The 20,065-nt window shown below is 44.5% G+C and overlaps 1 protein-coding gene across 2 annotated transcripts in view; it reads right to left on the reverse strand.

Moving 5' to 3' along the window:
• Window positions 1-20,065, reverse strand: part of AP3S1 (adaptor related protein complex 3 subunit sigma 1) — a 1,319,573-nt gene that overhangs the window by 483,463 nt on the left and 816,045 nt on the right. For both annotated transcript variants that reach the window (XM_044059065.1, XM_044059066.1), the window contains exon 5: window positions 43-150. In XM_044059065.1, the coding sequence (XP_043915000.1) occupies window positions 43-150 (108 nt within the window). The remainder of the gene's footprint in view (window positions 1-42; window positions 151-20,065) is intronic.

Genomic DNA, 20,065 nt, shown 5'->3' on the forward strand with positions numbered 1-20,065 from the left:
TGCCACAAACCGTACATGGTGCAACATGACAAAGACACTTACCTCAGACTTCTCTAGTTTATTTTGTGCATCAACCTGAGTAACAATTTCATTCATATTTGTCTCTAGCACCATACCTCCCATCACCATCTCTGACAAAATATTATGGACCTGCAGTCAAAGAAGAAAAAAATCAAAATGACAAAATATTGCTGTTTTCAGGACTGATGTCCACAACTGCAGATGTGCTCAAACTTATTCACTTATTATTCAGAACTGATAAAAACACATACCTCTTTTACATGCATATACCTTTCTACATAATCTGTGTGATGATACAGGCAACCAAAGTCCAGTTCAGTTGCTGTGCCTGTTCTCTGAGACATTGTGTAGATTATCAGTAAAGCAGCTCTTTCATGGGCACTCACCTGAAAAGTCATTGAATACATTAAATACCTTCCTGACTGATATGAGTGAGGATCAATGACCATATGAGGAATTATTTAACTGCAGAGTTTTGAACCAGGGATGTCTTTCCGTACAAAGGCAAGTTGACAACATAGAAGTACAGCATTAGCAACAGCTAACATATGTGATTATCTTCAGGTAAATTACACCGCACTAACAAAATAGTGGAGAAGCATTTCATGAGTGTTTGATATAACAAAACTGGAAAAACCTTAATTCTCTCTTCAGCCTGATCACAGCATTATGTTATTTAGGAATTATTTGGCAGGTTATTTCATCTAACTCTGTAATTGCAAAGTAGCACAAGCTTCAATAGACAAGATCAGTAGTAGTATTAGTTACTTTTAACTTTTTATGCATACAGCATAGTGGGCCTCTGCATGTATGTTATCATATGTAAACCTGCCACATGTATCCATTCTCATAAACATGGACAACATCTGCCTACCTGCCAACTACCTGTCACCAAGTTTTAGCACCTTACCAAAGACTGGCAATCTTTAAGGCTGACCCTAGTGCACTCATTCATGGCAGGGATTAAAACATTCTCAAAAGTGAGGAGATCTGACTCACTTTGTAACGGTAGGTTTTATCAGGCAGACATGCTTGGCCCTTGCACATATCATTCAGGCAAAGTCTCATCACTCAGCAGTCTGAGTAGGTTTACTAACGGATCTACTTTCATTTATCGAATTTACACTTACCCTTATTTTAAAAACACGAGACAACTTCACAGAAACCTTACTAACTGCGAATCAATGGATAACTGGTATTTTCTCTAAGGGAAGCAAACCACTTGGTCATCAAGGTGACCTTTGTCCTTTTCCCCAGTGTAGAGGGATCTCAGAGTTGGTATATTTAGTTGGGGGGGGTTGTGTGGGGGTGAAGCCCCCCACTTTAATGGGTTTAATTTGTGTCAGTTTTTTTTTCTCCCTGGTGGCCCAGTGGTTCATTTTTCTTATTGAGTTGATTCGCAATAGTAAGGTTTCGGTGAAGTAGTTTCCAGTTTTACTGGTTCGGGTAAGTGTATATTCGATTAATGAAAGCAGACCCTTGCCAACATATTCGATAATCTGACAGGATTAACTCTGCATTAAACTAAGCCTGTGAGGAATGGCCTCCTAAACTGCCTGACTACATTCCAAAGGATGATGATGCAGTTTACAGTTCTCATGAGACAGTGTATGATTGTAGGATTTCCAAGAACTAAAATGTTTTACAGACAATGGGCAAAAGTATCATTTTGCTTGAAGATGGCAACTGCTTTTAATCAAGTCTGTCTCTAACACTAAAAACGCACTTTGACTTTTTATTGGTAATATACTGATATACATGTAAAGATACATGTTTCACTGTTTTGCAGCCTGAAAGACTATATTTAGTACTTCTACCCTGATGTGCATTTTACTACACAGTTCACTCCTTACTACATGCCAACCTGTCTGCTACACATGTATTACAACTTTTTCATTGCATACACTTGCTGCGTGTTACTGCAATACATCACCTGCATTTTGTTCAAATATTAACTGTATAGACATTTGCATTGCTTACATATCGTTGGCTTCTGAGCTGCCTTATGGCTGAAAAAGTTTTTTGGACTAGCCTACTTATAGGTTCATAGGTTGGTACTAGGCTATCAGCCCTAGGGCCTATACAAGCCTAGCCATAACAATTCCCTGGCTATTTCTTCCCACATTATTTACTTTCCTGGACCCCTGTCTAGCAGGGCGACTGACGTGATCCCTGGGGTGAATTTCCTTTCTCCCATCCAATCGTCAAGGTTCCTCTTGAAGAGGTCCAAAGAGGCACTCTGCTTGACATGTATGGGCAATCTATTCCAGAGTCTGGGGAGTCTCTGGGTCAGGAACCTATCCCTCCAGCATGTTTTGTTTATTGTGATGACAAGGTTTAGATCCCTGGAGTGTAGCTCTGAGGGATTGGGATTTCTTTAAGTGTAACATGTCCAACAGCTCTGGGTTTGACATGGCCTTGCATGTTAAGCAGAGATCGCCTCTGAGTAGACGATATGACAGAGTATAGCTGGAGTTTTTTAAGGCAGTCAGCGTAGGGCATCTGCTTTAGGCCTGTGATTCTTTTAGTGAGGTATTTCTGAGGCCTTTCCAGTTGTTGCAGATGTCTTAAGAGGTACATACCAAATGGGGCGTTGTATTCTATAATGGGTCTAATGAGGGATGAGTACAGTGGGACAATGACCTCCTTTTTTCTGGATGAAAAGCCCTTGTGATGAGGTGTGCCACATAGAAGGATTTCCTGACTGTTGTGTCGATGTGGTTATCGAAGGTGAGACCACTGTCCACCTGCGTCCCTAAGTCTCTTATCACACTTTCTGTGTTTAGTGTACTGCCACCTAGATGGTAATTCATGGATACATGTTTTTTCCCAAAGGGGATAACAATACATTGCTTGGCATTGAGCTTGAGCCCATGGTTCTGGCACCAAGCATCTGTTTCTGTAAGGCCCTTTTGTAGAGTATCCACATCATTTGGGGATTCAATAATGGCTCCCAGTTTGCAGTCATCTGCAAACTTTGTTAGCCAGAGTCCCTTAATGTTGACCTGTACTTCAGAGAAGTAGATGCCAAACAAGAGCGGCCCCAGGACTGAACCCTGAGGTACTCCACTTGTCTGGAGCTGGATTTGGAGTCGGCTACTTTTACAGTGTGGGTTCTATCAGTAAGCCATTTAGCAACCCATTGGGTGACATACGGATTAATGCCCAACTTAGTAAGTTTATCAGATGTTTAGCAGATTAACACACATACACTCACTCAGAATGGGATTTTATACTCTAAACAATACCAAAAGGGTCATGACTATGACATTTCTAATTTGCGTTGCCCGCTCCTAGCCAGTAAAAATATGTAAGCCTGCCATCTCTCCCATTAAATCAGTGATTAATAAAACTCTTTCTGCAATGACAATACCAGAAGAAACTGTTCTATAAACCATGTGTATGAGCAGCACAGCAAAAAATATGTTACATGACTTAGCCATCAGTCAACTGCTGACGAGCAGAGTTAGATAATATTACTGCAGTAATGGTCTTCAGGACAAAAAACACGCACTTATAGTAGGTACCACACAGGTACATCTGGAAGTACCTGCAATCACTAAATGAAGGCAAGCTTTTTTTTTTTATTGCAGTTTTTTTTCTTTAATAGTCACCCATGCCTGCCAGCCATCAGTCTCCTGTACCTTATGAGGCCCATTTGTTCCCTGTAGGGTGAAAGTCGTCTCCAGTCAATCTGTCCCACTGGGCAAGAGCCAATCACAAGACCATCGTCCAGGCATCTACGAGGGCTTTTTTTTTCCTTACTGTGCCCCACCCATATTTCTCTATCTCCAGCATCTCTGCAGCTCTCCAGGGAAAGTATGCAATGGCTTTATGGCGTAACTGTCCATGCCTGCCACCACATGCAACTCAAAGACCTGTCCACTCCTCCCCTTAAAAAGAGCATTCCAGAGTAAACCGGGTCTCCACTAGTAGTTCATATATGAAGGCATGGCTGGGTAAGCTCCTTACCCTTCACCTCCTATGTAGATGAGTGAACAAATACAAGCCGCTAACACCTCACCCCAACCCCTCCTCTAACATGGCTTCTTCAGTACCTAAACTGCTAATCAAACTCAGGTTGTCTGGGTCACGGTCAGGGTTTCATCCCTCTGCACCATGGAGCCAAGTGCTTTTTCCAGATAATTTAGTGATACATGTGATGTCTTATGCTGGGTCCTAAGCAAACTGTTTTTGCCTATGCTGGGTCCTAATCAAACTGTTTGTCTGTGCCACCACTGAGCTCTGTCAAGTAAAGTGTCCATGTCACAGGAACGGTTAGCCTGTAAGGAAAGAATAAAAATGTGACTGACCAGCTCTTGTTATTCTGGAAGGATGGGAATTGCAACTATATGCATCACCTCTTCTAGAGACCAGTGGTCAAAGAAGAGCAAAGAGCATTACCAAATTAAAAAAAGAGGGAACATAACATGCATCCTGTGCACACTGTAAAGGACATGTGTAACCATACAGCTGATATCACTACATGTTCAATTTTCCAGTTATATAGATGCTGTTTGGATGCATAACCACCTTAACCCTTGTATGCAGCAAGACAAAAAACTGCCCTTCTGAAAAACTGGCAGCAATCCAATTAAAAAGGGCCACATGTAGAATCAGCCAATAAGGAGTGATCATTGACGGGGCAGATGGTCCAGGGGTACCTGAATCTCTACAGACGTCATCTGGAGAACTGAAAAGAGGAGAAGGAATTAAAAAACTCAAATATCTTGTGTACCTCCTAGTTTTACACAAAATATGGGCAGGTACCTGTAGAAAAGAATAGGTGTGTAAAATCTTACCACAACCATAGATGTCTCTCTTCCATGTTGCAGTACTCATTACATGAGGGATTCCCTGCCACAAATGATCCCAACATCCAGCCAGTATACAAAAGCCTTTTTCCATTGCTAGGTACATGGGATGTTGCATGTAGAACCATGGCAGGCATCAGCCATAAAAGTGATGTCCACACATACTATCTTCAGAACTGAATGTCCCAGGAAGAACATCAGCCTAAGATATTAAGGAGGAAACACACATCCAAATAAAGAACAAGAACTGGGGGGAGGGACAGAATACTGCAACATGGAAGAGAAGAACATCTATGGTTATGGTAAGATTTTACACAACTATTGTATGCCTTTTATTCCTATGTAGCAATATTCATTACATGAGGGAGAGTACCACAGCTCACGAAGGGAAAAATAAAGAGGAAGGCGCCTAGGTGGTCTCTCCAAAGACATGGAGAATGGCTGTAGCAAATCCTGCTCTGGACCTGGAAATGCCATCCAACCTGTATGTTTAATGAAAGTATGCACAGAAGTCCAAGTAGCTACTTCTAAAATGGAGGAGGCATCCAAACCTTTGAAAAAAGCACCAGAGGAAGCTACAGCCTTAGCAGAGTGAGCCTTAACAAGAGAAGAAAGACTCTTACCATATAAACATAACAAAAGGAAATTGCTTTAGAAATCCAAGTAGAAATTGTCTGCTTGGAAGCAGGCTTTTCCAGAGCCATGGGATGAAAAAGAGACAACAAGCTGAACAGATTTCCTGACAGCTTTAGTTTTATACAAATAAAATCAAAGTTGTCTCTGCACATCCAAGGTGTGTTAAGATTCTCTCACTGGAAGACTGTGGAGAGGGGGAAAAGGTAGGCAAGTTAATGGACTGATTAAGCCACAACTGATTCACAACCTTGGGCATAAAAGAAGGGTTGGTATACAAAGAAACCCTGTCCTTATGGAAAACCAGGAAAGCTGGAAAAGCCATCAAGGCTTGTAGTTCAGACACCCTTCTAGCTGAAGTAATAGCAAGTAGGACAGTCTTCCAGGTACAATATTGCAGGGTAGCTGTTGCTGCACACTCAAAGGGAGCCACAGTGAGCTTTTCCAAAACAAAATTAAGATCCCAGGGAGGCGGAACAAGTTTCCTGGGAAGTCTAATGTGAAGGACACCTTTAAGGAAAAGTTTACCCTCCAATCTGGAGACCAAAGGGGAAGACAGAGGCAGACATGCAGAAATAGCTGAAAGGTGAGCTTTCACAGAAGAATAAGCCAACCCAGCCTTCAAAAGTTCACACAAGTAACTTTGAACTACAGGAATGTCCACATTTAGTGGGTCTAGGTTACAGAAGAAACACCAGATGGAAAACGTCTTCCATTTGGATAAGAAGGATTTCCTAGGATTGGGTTTTCTGGCCTCCTACAGCGCCCTAAGCAAGTCCTCAGAGAAAAAGTGTCAAAAAGGAATCAGAATTTTGTCTCCCACAGTAAGCTGCAGAGTTGAAAAATGAGGGGAATGGGTGATCCCTTGTCTTGTGTGAGGAGACCCACCCTGTGAGATAAATGCAATTTGTAACATGTTACAGGCCACCCTCTCAAACTCAGGAACCTCACATGGCCTTCCTGAAAACAATGGAGGGGATAAATGTATCTCCAAACACCATCATACTAGGTGATTTCAACTACCCTAATGTAGACTGGGAACACTACTCAAGCCCAAACACTCTAGCCCAAAGGTTCCTGGAGTTCATAAACTCAAATGCTATGGAACAACTAGTCCCCATCCCCACAAGAGGAGAAAACATACTTGATCTCATCATCACGAACATGGGATCACAATGTTCAACACCGGAAGTATACCCCTCACTGGTGAGATCAGATCATAAACTAATCTCGCTGGAGGTCCTCATCCCGCCCACCTGAAATAAAAAGACCACAGTGAAAAACTTCTCAAAAGCCGACTTCACACTTCTAAAAACTAGTGTGGTCTCCTTTAAGGCCCCTGAGCCAGTGGTAAACATTACTCAAACCGCTGAATCACTTACAAATGCCTTCTACCAGCACCTACAGGACTGCATGGATCAGGCAATCCCAAACAAAACTAAGACTCTTTGTACCAAAGGCAAGCGCCCAGTCTGGTGGACCCCAGCCATAAACATGCTCTACAACAAAAGGAGGAAGCTACTACAAGATAGAGCAAAATCCTTGAAAGGTAAGACACCTTTGATCATTATAAGTAAAAAACTAAGAGCTCTCATAAAATCATCCAAGGCAAATTTTGAGAGAAAAATCACCAAGGACTCAAAAGACAATCATAAGGCCTTCTTTAGCTATATTAGAAACCTAGGAGGAAACTCCCAGATATGCTCAGAATTAGTTCAAAATGATGTGAAGATTACTGAACCTACACACATTGCCAACATACTGGCTGACAGGTTCAGTGCAAACTCCCCCCCAAAAGGAGAGATATCTATACCAGAGGATTGTAGCCCCCCAAACATCTCAAACGCCCAGGTGAGAACTGCTCTCTCCAAAGCAAAACACAGCATCCATGGGACCGGATGGTGTCCCCGCTGTGTGCTCCATAACTCAATGAGGAATTAAACCCGCAGTTAGGACAGCTGTTTAATCTTAGCCTCACCTCAGGATACGCACTCAAGGAGTGGCGACGCACTGTGGTCCCACTTCACAAGGGCGGTGCCTCCACCGACCCTGGAAATTACCATCCCATTAGCTTGACAAGCCTTATCTGCAAAGCCATGGAGAGGATCATAATGGAACTCATAAATAAAGACATAGGAACTTGCAGACTTTGGATCCAACCCAGTTTGGCTTTGTCAAAGGCAGATCATGCCTTTAAACTTGGTTGACTTTTTCAACAGTCACCAAGGCCATTGATGAGGGAAAGGCAGTCCATACAGCCTACCTTGACCTGGCAAAGGCCTTTGACACAATACCCCACTCAGGTATCATCGAAAAACTCATCAGCTTGAATGTAAACCCATACATCACAAGATGGGTTGCAAACTGGCTAAGTGACAGAACCCACAGGGTCAGAGTTGCTGGAGCCATGTCAGACTCAAAGCCTGTCACAAGTGGTGTCCCACAGGGCTCAGTCCTGGGTCCACTCTTGTTCGGCATCTACTTTTCTGAAGTACAAGCAAACACAGGAGGGTTATGGCTGACAAAGTTTGCAGATGACTGCAAACTGGGCCATAGTCGAAAACACATCTGACACAGATATCCTTCAGAAGGGCCTCACAGAAACGGATAACTGGTGCCAGAGCCATGGCCTAAAGTTAAATGCCAAGAAATGCATAGTCATACCCTTCGGGAAAAACAAGGTTACCCCTAGCTACCATATAGGTGGCAATCCACTGAGCACAGAAGAAGTCATCAGGGATCTGGGGACCCAGGTTGACAGTAGCCTCGTTTGACACTCATGTTGCTAAAGTTGTTAGGAAAACCTTCTACATTGCCCACCTGATCATGAAGGGATTCGCATCTAGATCAAGGGAGGTCATCGTCCCCGTGTACTCATCACTCATTAGACCTATGATTGAGTACAATGCCCCATTCGGAATGTATCTGACCCGACACCTGCAGCAGCTGGAAAGGCCCCAAAAGTTCCTCACCAAAAGGATAAAGGGCCTCAAAAATATGTCTTATGCTGCCCGACTGAAAGAACTCCAGCTCTATTCAGTCTCATACCGCTTGCTCAGAGGTGACCTGTGCCTGACATATAAGGCCATGTCAAACCTTGATTTGATGAATATGCTTCACCTCAAGAAGTCTAGATCCCTCAGAACCACAAGGGCGGGAGACTTAAACCTTGACACGGTTATTAATAGAACGTGCTGGAGGGACAGATTCATCACCCAGAGACTCCCTATGCTGTGGAACAAAATCCCGGTACATGTGAGGCAGAGCACCTCGCTGGCCTTGTTCAAGAGGAATCTTGACCAATGGATGGGGGATCGCAGATATACCCCAGGGATTACTTCAGTGTCACTGCTTGACAGAGGCACAGCAAAATAATGAGCATAGTTTTATTCAAACTAAAGGGGTGGCGAAAGCCAAATAACTATGGGCTAGGCTTATAAATGCCCTTGGGCAGATAGCCTAGTATGAACCTATGAACCTATGAACTTGTGATGACTGCCCTTGGCTAAATGCAGAAGAAGAGTGTATTCACTGTTGCAGTCATTACTCTTGGGTTATCCTGCTGGCAGGCTACCCGCAGTCGGCCTGAATTCCAAAGTCCTGGTCCGGCATCGGTTGCTGTTGCCTCTTCCCTGACGTCAGTGCGCCAGGGGTATAAAAGATGCATCTGACGCCATTTTCTTCAGTTTTTCTTGCCCCAGATGTCAGGTGCCCCCAAAAAGGTAGGCTAAATATATTATGCCAATAAACATACATGCACAAAAGTAACATTTCCTTCACCTACAAGCAAATACACCACATAGGTTGTATAGAATAGAGAAAATACAGATAAACCCCAGCAAAAGAAAGGGGGACGGAGGGAGGGTAACCTGGACTGCAACAGTGAATACACTCGAACATCTACATTTATGGTAGGTACACAACTGTACTATGTTCATCGTGTTTCACTGTTGCAGTCATTACTCTTGGGTTGAATCCCAAAGCTGAGGATGGGTGGCTGAGCTAAATAGGATTAGGAGTGGCTATGAAGCCCTGCAGAACTGCAGTGGCAAAGCCTGCTCTGGATTTAGAGTAAAGAGGTAAGTGGTAGTGCTTTGTAAAAGTGTGCACTGAACTCCAAGTTGCAGCCTCTAAAATGTCTTTGGTTGGTACTCCTCTGAGAAAGGCTGCTGAAGTGGCTGCTGCTCTGGTAGAATGAGGCCTAATGCCCTTAGGCACTGATTTGCCATGCTGTGAATAGCAGAAATGAATGCAATGACCTACCCATTTAGAAATAGTCTGTTTTGAGATAGCCTTTCCTTGTGATCCTGCAGCATATGCCACTAAAAGTTGCTCAGTCTTTCTGAAAGCTTTAGTTCTGTCCAAGTAGAAGCGTAGCTGTTTGTGTATGTCCAAATAATGCAGAATTTTCTCACCCTTGTTCTGTGGGTTTGGATAAAAACTAGGCAAGTAAATGGTTTGGTTAAGGGCCACACTGGACACCACCTTAGGCATAAATATAGGGTTTGTCCTCAGAGAAACCCTGTCTGGATGAAAAATGATAAAAAGTTCCACAGCCATGAGTGCTTGTAACTCCGAGACTCATCTTGCAGAGGTTATTGCTAGGAGCAGGGCTGTTTTCCAGGATAAGAATTTTATATCAGCTGTTGAGGCTGGCTCAAAAGGACGCAATGTGAGTTTTTCCAAGACATAATTGATGTCCCATGCCAGTATTGGTGCTCTCCTTGAAGGCCTGATGTTTTTGGCCCCTCTGAGGTACTGCCTTATCAAAGGATGAGAAAAGATAGGTGGTTCCGTATTGTAATGGGCTGAAATGACAGAGGCATGAATCTTAATTGATGAAAAGGAAAGGCCTTTGTCCAGCATCTCAGTTAGGTATTGTAAAATCTGAGGAATATTTGGTACATACGTGTCAATGCTTTGTTCCTGGTTCCAAGCACAGAATCTCTTCCATTTTTCTGCATAAGATTTTCTGGTACTGGGCCTCCAAGATAACATCCATAACAGCTTTTGAAAGGGGAGTGTTCTGAATGGCTACATTATCTGCCATGCTGCCAGATTTAAGGTCCTGAGTTGGCTGTGCAGGATCTGATTGTTTTGTTGGGTCAGCAAGTGAGAAGTTTGAGGCAATATGCATGCTGGACCTTGAGACAAGCTCTTTAGGATTGGGTACCAGTGCTGGCGTGGCCAGTCTGGTGCAATCAGTATAATTTTTGGCTTCTCTTGTCTGACCTTTAGGAGTACCTTGGGAAGGAGAGGCAGTGGAGGAAAGGCATATACTGTTAGGTTTTTCCAGCTGAAGGATAGGGCATCCACTTTCCATGCTTGTTTGTGATAAATCCTTGTGCAAAATCTCTGTAATTGGCAGTTGTGAGGACAGGCAAATAGATCTATGTCTGGGCATCCCCATTTCCTTGTTATCATGCTGAAGACTTGTGGATCCAGTTTCCGCTCGTGGGGATCTATGAGGTTTCTGCTTAGTTCGTCTGCCACAGTATTTGTTTTTCCTGGCAGGAATTGTGCTTTCAAGTGAACCTGATAAGTCAATGCTGTGTCCCACAAGATCATTGCTTGTCTGCAGAGGGGGTAGGAATGTGCGCCTCCCTGCTTGTTTATGTACCACATGACCGTAGTATTGTCCGTCTTTATCAGTAGCCATCCTGGATGAAGTAGATCCTTGAAAGCTGTCAGGGCATTCTGAACAGCTAGCATCTCTTTTTGATTGATATGAATATGCATCTGGCTTGCGGGCATGTGCCCTGAATACATTTTCCTGTCATATGGGCCTCCCAGGCATAATCTGATGCATTCGTTGTTAGTGTCTGTCTGGCTGTGGGTAAAGTGAATGGCAGACCCTTGTTGTGGTGACAGGCCTGTGCCCACCATCGAAACTCCTGTTGCAGGCAGGGAATGAGGGTAATTACTGTCTCCAGGCTGTGGCAATGCTGAGTCCAAACACTTTTTAGATACCACTGTAGTTTCCTCATATGCAGTCTGGCATATGGAATTAGTAGAATGTAGGATGCCATGAAGTCCAAGGCCTGCAGGATTTTCCTTGCAGATAACTGGGTCTTCATGGACGCAACGGCTGCCCACCAATCCATGTCTGAGGTGTCTGTGAACTCCTCTTGAGTTGGTAGAGGAGGATGTAATGGCATGCCTGGATTCTGGGTAATCTGCTGAATCAATACACCAAAGATGCTCCCCTCTTTAGGCAAGGAAGTAGATGGACAACAAACTCCAGTGGGTCAGCATGCTGCATCCAAACTGATTTCAGGTACCACTGAAACTTTCTCATGTGGAGTTTGGCAAGGGGTAGCATGGGAATAGTAGAAGCCATGAAGTCTAGAAGATTGAGAATCTCCCTGGTTGTCAAGGACTGCAGAGGAAAAAGATCTTGGAAGTAAGTGACTACAGACACAATTTTTTTTGTGGAGGAAGAGAGGACAACATGACAGCTGTCTGAATCCTGCACCCCAGGAAGATGTGGTCCTCTGAAGGGGTGACCATGGATTTTTTTTAATTGACCATGAGTCCCAATGTTTGCAGAAGAGTAGTAGCAAACTGGAGGTTGTGAATCAAGGTCTTGGGGAGGGGTGCCTGTAGCAAAAGATTGTGGAGTTTACAGAAAGCAATCACAGGAGCTAAACATTTTGTAAATACCCTTGGTGCCACAGACAGACCAACAGGCAAAGCACAGAACTGAAAATGTGAGGAAGCAACAGAAAAACGTAAGCATTTTCTGTAAAGGGGATGAATGGGGAGCATGTAGATAGGCATCCTTGACATCCAGGGAGGCCAAATACACTTGTGGAAGAAAGAGAGAAAACAGAGTTTGGAGCAAAAGCATATGAAAGGCTAGAACCTTTAGGAAGGTGTTGAGGTGAGAGAGGTCCAGAATGGGTCTCCATGGGCCGTTTTCCTGGGAAACAGGAACATACTTGAGTAAGACACTCTTCCCCTTTGTGACAGTGGAACTTCTTGGATAGTTCCCTGGGATATCAACTCTAGAGCACCTCTGGGAAGAAATGAAGTTGTTCTTGAGGTGGTTGAGGAATTTCCATGAAAAGAGGAATAGCTTTCCAGACCACAAAATATCCTTTGTGGAAAACAGACAGAACCCATGAATTGCGAGTGATGTTTTCGCAGACTGGAAGGGGGACAGTAAGGCGCTAAGAGAGGGGAATGAGACCAGAGGGAGCCAGGTAGTCACAGACTATCTGGTTGTGTGGAAAAGACTGCTTTTGAGGAGAAAGCTGAGAGGGTTTGGAAGAAGCAGGTCTCCTGACACCCCTTGTATCTTTTGTATCTCTGGAAGGGGGAGTTTGAGATTGTTTCCTGACAAAAGCAGTCTTAACTGGGTAGTTCCTTTGGAATTTGGGAACTGAAGACACAAAGATATGTTTTAAATCCTGCAACTCTTTACTGTTCTCCTACAGGGACTTTGAACAGTAGCAGCTGCAATAACAAACAAGGTAACCGTATTTAATGGTGCATCCATTAGCATGGCCTTGAAGTCTTCAGAAAGAGGTTGGAGCCTTAACCAGGAGTATCTCCTTAATACAGGACCAGAGGCAGCAGCCCTGGCAGATGCCTCAGCAGCATCATAACTACATCTACTGGAGTACCACTTGGGAAGATGCCCCCAAAACAGAGGATAGCTGAAACTTAACATCTTAATCTGGAAGATCACAGAGAAGCTAAGAGGCCTGAGAATTAAGGGCCAAAGCATACTTACTCATATGAGTGTGACAATTAATTGCCCTAAAGGCAAGATAAACCTTTCTATGTTTTTAATCTGCTTATCTGAAGAGAAGTGGAAGACAAAAGTCTGGATGGCTTTACAGTAGCTACAGAAATAACCAATGGGTCTACAGCAGGGCATTTATAAAGAAATTTGCAGTGCTCTGGAACATTATAGAACCCGTCTGGCCATTTAGGGTCAGGCAGTTGAGAGTCTGGACTCAGAAGCAAAAGTAAAAGCACCCAGAAAGGCTGACAGAACTGCTGGCACAGCAGAGGAAGATTGTGAATCCATTTGGAGTAAATCATAGCCTCTACTCTGCACATCAGTAAACTGTGAGCAGTCCCACTTGAAAAACTCCCACATAAGATAAACAGTCTCCCGAAAGATGATGTCTTCACCAGAAGACTCAATTCCATTGGACTCCTCCTCAGGTGAAGCATACTCCAGGGGGGAAGAAATTTTGGCAGAATATGCCAAAGACTCATCCTCTGAGGAATCCTCATCCTCAGAAAAAAACTTGCTCTAAACCTTTTTTGAGGGGAAGAAGTAGAAGGTGGGCTAGGAAGGGAAACGCCAGTAAGAGGCTTTAAAGCCAGAAAGACATTAAATAATCCCTGTGTGAAGGCCTGCCAGTCAAGGTGGAGGTTCCTGAGAAGCTGGAAGATGTTTGTTCTTTTTTTTGTTGTTTTGTTTTAAGGGGGGACTGCAGTCTTATGGAAGGTAGAGGGACCTCACGTAGTCCTGCATTATATAACGGTCATAGGCACTTCCTCCCTAACCAAGATTTAAAGAATACCTTGAGAGCTTTCCAATATTATGAGCCTAGGATCCCCCTGCTCATCTGAAATGGATGTCTGCGACATCTCTGAGGATGTGCCAGTGACTGACTCCCTGACGGCTTCTGCTCCAATTCCTGCCAAAGAATCACAGCCAAATTCCAAATGTGTCTCCAGGCCTTCATTAGCCTTGAGAGGGATGTCCGGAATGGGAGGTGCAGGCGAAGCTTCAGGCCTGAGCTTCTTGGTCTTCTTTGCAGGCTCAACAGAAGGGCCCAACATATCCTCTATAATGTCGCATGCTAACCTCTTAAGTCTTTGATTCTCTAGAAAAAATATTTAGTGAGTGAAGGTGGCTACGCAGAGTTTTGGGAACAAACACCTGACATATAGAGCAAGACTTATGGTTGTGGTTAGGGCCTAAACAAAACAGTCACTGGTCGTGGGAATCTTTATGTAGAGTTTGTCTTCCACAATCGCATTTGCCTATCCAGGATGACATGTAACCTCAGACAGAAAAGCAGTAGTAAACGTAAATAGAAAAAACCCACAGGGGAAAGTACACTTGTGTATACTTACCATAAATGTAGATGTTCGAGTGTATTCACTGCTGCAGTCATCACACTTGGGTTATCTGTCTGCAGGTAGCCCTCATTTGGCCCAAATACCAGAGACTTAGTATTTCTGCTTCGGTTGCTGTCACTCCAGGACTGACGTCAGGTCGTCAGGGGTATAAAAACAGACAGCTGATGCCATTACATCAGTTTTTCTTGTCCCAAATGTCAGGAGCACACCAAATAGGGAGTTAAGTTATGGTGGGGAAAACAGCTCCAGTAAAAAGTAAACACCAATATCAATACCCCTGAAAGGGGGGAGTACTAGACAAAGAGAGGAGAGAGAGAGACAGCAAAAGAGACAAGGGGGCTGGAGGGAGGGAAACCAGGACTGCAACAGTGAATACACTCTAACATCTACATTTATGGTAAGTGTACACAACTGTACTATGTTCTTCATGTTTCACTGTTGCAGTCATCACACTTGGGTAGATTCCCAAAGCTGAAGAAGGATGGAGGCAGTCAAGAAGAGTTGGGGCTGGCTAGTATGTCTTGCAAGACTGCTGTTGCAAAACCCGCCCTGGATTTGGAAAAGATAGGCAGGTGGTAATGTTTGGTGAAGGTGTGTACAGAACTCCAGGTAGCAGCTTCCAGGATGTCCCTTGTAGGGACTCCCCTGAGGAATACTGTAGAGGTGGAAGTTGCCCTAGTGGTGTGTGTTCTGACCCCCTTAGGGGTTGGTTTCCCATGGTGCTTGTAGCAGAACTGGATGCAGTGTGTTATCCATTTGGAAATTGTTTACTTTGAAATGGCCTTGCCCTCTGACCCTGGTGCAAAGCTGACTAATAACTGGTCAGATTTCCTGAAGGGCTTAGTCCTATCAAGGTAGAATCTGAGCTGTCTGTGCACATCCAAGGAGTGCAGGATCCTTTCCCCTTTATTTTGAGGATTAGGGAAGAAAGCTGGCAAATGGATAGATTGGTTCAGTGCCACACTGAACACCACTTTAGGCATAAAGGAAGGGTTAGTCCTGAGGGAAACCCTGTCAGCATGGAATAGAATGAAGGGTTCTACAGCCATAAGTGCTTGTAGCTCAGACACTCTTCTAGCTAAAGGGATGGCCAGAAGCAAAGCTGTTTTCAAAGAGAGGAATTTTAACTCTGCTGACACTGCAGGCTCAAAGGGGGGGTAGTGTGAGCTTTTCCAGTACAAAGTTAAGGTCCCAAGCAAGGGTGGGTGCTCTCCTAGGTGGCCTTAAGTTGTTTGCCCCTTCAGGAACTGTTTGATAAGAGGGTGAGAGAAGAGAGGTGACTCAGTGTTGTAATAAGCCGAAATGGCAGATGCATGGATCTTAATGGAGGAGAAGGATAGGCCTCTGTGTTGTAGATCTGCTAAGTAATCCAGGATTAGAGGCAGGAAGGGCAGAGGTGTGTCCTCTCCTTTAGACTGAATCCAGGAGCAGCAACTTTTCCATTTATCAGCATAGGATTTCCTTGTACTGGGTCTTCTGGCTTCAAGAAGTACGTCCAGCACCTGCTTGCTTATGCTGGTTACTGAGGGAGAGTTCAAGGAATAAGCCAGGCTGCAAGATTTAGGGTTTGCAGTTGTGGATGCAAAATCTTTCTCCCCTGCTGACAGGGCAGGGTTGGGTTCTGCTGTAGGTGCCAGGGTGGGTACCAGTGCTGGCGTGACCAATCTGGTGAAATCAGAATTGTCCTTTGTCTGTCCTGTCTTATCTTGAGCAATACTCTTGAGAGAAGGGGCAGGGGGGAAGGCATAGACTGAGAGATTTACCCACTGGAAGGATAGGGCATCCACTTTCCAGGCCTTGCTGTGAGGTGTCCTGGTGCAGAATTTGCTGATCTGGTGATTGCAGGGGGAGGCAAAGAGATCCACCTCTGGGGTCACCCGTTTCTGAATCAGGTTGAAGGTGCTGGGTTCTAGTTGTCACTCTTGTGGGTCAAGGAGATTTCTGCTTAAGTCGTCTACCAGTGAGTTTTGTTTGCCTGGCAGGAATTGAGCTTGCAGCTGGACCTGCATGTCCAAGGCCGTGTTCCACAGGGCCATGGCTAGCCTGCAGAGTGGGTAAGAGTGGGTTCCACCCTGCTTGTTGATGTACCACATAACTGTGGTGTTGTCTGTTTTTATTAGCAGGTGTCCTGGTGAGAGCAGGGATCTGAAAGCTGTCAGAGCGTGTTGCACAGCTAATATCTCTTTTCTGGTTGATGTGCAGATGAATTTGACTTGGGCTCCAGTGGCCCTGAATGCACTTGCCATCCATGTGTGCCCCCCAGGCATAGTCTGATGCATCTGTGGTTAGGGTCTGGGTGGTATGGGGTTGAGTAAAGGGCAGTCCCTTGTGGTTGCATGCTGCTGCCTACCAAAGAAACGTTGTCCTTCGACAGGGTATTATAGGAATGACGGTTTCCTGAGAATGTTGGCACCAAAGACTTTTTAAGTACCACTGAAGTTTCCTCATATGCAGTCTGGCATATGGAATTAGTAGGATGCATGAGGCCATGAACCCTAAGGCCTGCAGGATTTTCCTTGTGGATAGCTGGGTTCTGGTGGCCATTTGAGTAAAATAGTCTGACAGATAAGCTTGTTTTTCTGGAGTGAGGAATGCCATCTGGGATGTTGTGTCCAAGCTTGCTCCCAGGAATACAATCTTTTGGCTGGGGACTAGTTTTTATATCTTTTCATTGATGGTGTACCCCAGGGAGGTTAGAAGGTTTTTTACAAATGTCAGGTGCTGCAACAGCATTTCCTGACTGTCTGCCTGAATGAGGCAGTCGTCCAAGTACTGGTAAATTTAAATATTTCTCTGTCTGCAGTAAGTAATGGCTGGAGCCAGGCATTTTGTGAATACTCTGGGAGCAGTGGATAAGCCAAAGGGAAATTCAGAGAACTGATAATGCATAGATCCTGCCCTGAAGTGTAGCTATTTTCTGCATGACTCCCTTATAGGAATGTGCAGATAGGCTTCTTTTAAGTCTAGGGTGACTAACCAGGCATCTTTGGCTAGCATAGGTAGAAGCTGCTGCAGGGTGAGCATTTTAAATTTTGGTACCATCAGGAAGGTGCTGAGAATCGAAAGATCTAGGATTGGGCACCAAGTGCTCTCTTTTCTGGGTACCAGGAAAAATCTGGAATAAAACTTTGACCTATCTGTTCTGCAGGAACATGTTGAATTTCCCTTATAGAGAGCAGGAATTGAACTTGGTTTTGTGGTTCTGCCCACTGGTTTGGAGGAAGGTCTGGAAACCCTTTTGGGTTTGGCAGTGAGTGGAAGTAAAATTTGTACCCCTGGGATACAATGTTGAGGACCCATTGGTCTTTGGTAATGGAAGTCCAGTTTTTTGCATGAAGGGCAAGTTTTCCTCCTAGGGGCACAAGCAGTTGGGCAGAGGTGGGGAGTGGAGTTGAGAAGTCAGTGGGAATTCTTTCCATAAGTGGGTGGTTTAGCACTCCCTGCTTTAGAGGTGGAGGCACTCCATTGCTTAGATCTCTGCATACCCTGAGACTGAAGTCTGGGGGGGGGTCTGTTTCCCCTGGGTTTAGTTTGAGATGGCCTTGAGGGGGCTGGAAAGGACCAATGTTTTGATGGGCAATGCCTACTGAATCTGGGAGGCTATACTTGCAGGAATTCTTTGACTGTCTGCATAGATTTAGCTTTTTCTTCCATCTTTTTAAGAACCTCTTCTGCTTTGGTCCAAACAGCGTGTCCTTGTTCAAAGGAGTGTCTAATAACTTTGATTTGACATGGTCTGGCAAGTCTGCTCCTTAAGCCAAGCATGCCTTCTCAGTACACAACCAGTGACTGCTGCCCTTGCAAGAGGCTTCTAGGGCATCAAAGCCACACTGCAATGTATGCCTGCTGACTTGGCTTGCAGAATGCATAAGCTCATGCAATTCTTTATTTTCTGCACAGTCTGTAAAGGTAGCTATTTTTTGTTTAATAAGTTCCATAATATGTTGTTGGTATTTCAGCATGTGAAACTGACACTTCAAAGCCATAATGGTGAGAGTTGCAGAGGTATATACTTTCATACCCCATCTGTCCAGAGCTCTGGAATCCATGTCCAAAGGGGGTGGGATTCTTAGCTGTGGTTGCTTTGATACCTTTAGGCCCCTGGGAGATGACCTCTGGGTCAGCAGTAGGATTTTTGAAAAGGAATTTGTGAGAGTCGGGTACTCTGTAGTACTTGTCTGGTTTCCTAGGAGCTGTGGGTAAAGTATCAGGAGTTAAGCTGAATTCCATAAAGACATCATCCACAACCATCCAGGACTGGAGTTATTGCTAAAGGCCTATGTTGTGGCAAATCTAGAAATTCTCTGAGTCTCTTTTTGGACTGAGGATAGTCTTGGCATTCCCAGTGGAAATGCTCTCTTAAAGTGTGCAATGTTTCACCAAAAGAAAAATCCTCTGGAGGAGAAGCCGAGGGAATGGATTCCTCTGCATCTGAATCCTCATAAGCGGATAAGGGTATGTCTTCATAATCAGATACCTCAGAGTCGTCGGACTCTTGGCCTGTTGAAGCTGCCGGGGACAAGTCTCTTTCTTTTAGCAGGGGAAGGCTGAATTCCCTTAATCAGCAAAATAAGGTATTCTGACATTTTAAGCATCTTCTGATGCTGTGGCAAGGGAGCAGGTGCATGCACTTTGGTCATCGGTTTTTTAGGCGTAGTGCGTATTCTTGGCCTTAGAAACTCGGTAGTTTTAGACAGAACTGAAGACGTTAAAGAAGTTGTTGGTTTGTGTTGAACATTGGAAGTACAAAGAACTTCCTCAGAAGCCGGTGCCTGCTCCATGGCTCTGGACCCATCCAAGGTAGAGACATCCGCAGGTTCTGTAGTCGAAGAACAGTTACGCGGCATACCGGACTCCGAACGGGTCTCGGTAGAGGCCTGCGAATCCACTTGAAGCAGGCATCATGGGCTGCGAAATCGTCTGAGTACCGGTGAACTGGTGACTAGCTTAACGGAAACGTCATCGGCAGCTTTGGACCTGTGTGGTCTGCCTCTATCTTTAGCCTTACGTTTTTTTGGAAGATCATTTGTTGGATGACTTACCAAAACCATTTCAGAATACAGAGATCGAGAACAAAAGTATTTAGTGACAAAAATGGCCCGATGATGAATAGTTTGGGCATTGAATAAGGCACAAAACCGACAGCGAGGTACGTCATGGTCTGGGCCTAAACAGGTGACACAGTAAGAATGGAAATCTAGGTATGGTATTTGCTTTCCACAGACAAGACAATTGTTAACTTTTTCTGACATCGGTTAGAACAAGAAAAAAGGGTCCCCAATGGGGTACTTAGCTTTAGAAGACTTCAGGATAATTCAATTTGGAAAAGAAAACTCAGGTAGCGGCCGACCAGCACTCATGCGAACTGCTTCTGCTTCGGGCTCCTTGGCAAGAAAGACTTATGTAATGATGTCGGCTGCCTGTTTTTATACCACTGATGACCTGATGTCAGTCCTGGAGCGACAGCAACCAACGCAGAAATACTAAGT

The sequence above is a fragment of the Protopterus annectens genome, chromosome 17.part0 (assembly GCF_019279795.1).
Source record: "Protopterus annectens isolate FY-2018-M chromosome 17.part0, PAN1.0, whole genome shotgun sequence".
In the NCBI taxonomy this organism is placed as follows: domain Eukaryota; kingdom Metazoa; phylum Chordata; order Ceratodontiformes; family Protopteridae; genus Protopterus; species Protopterus annectens.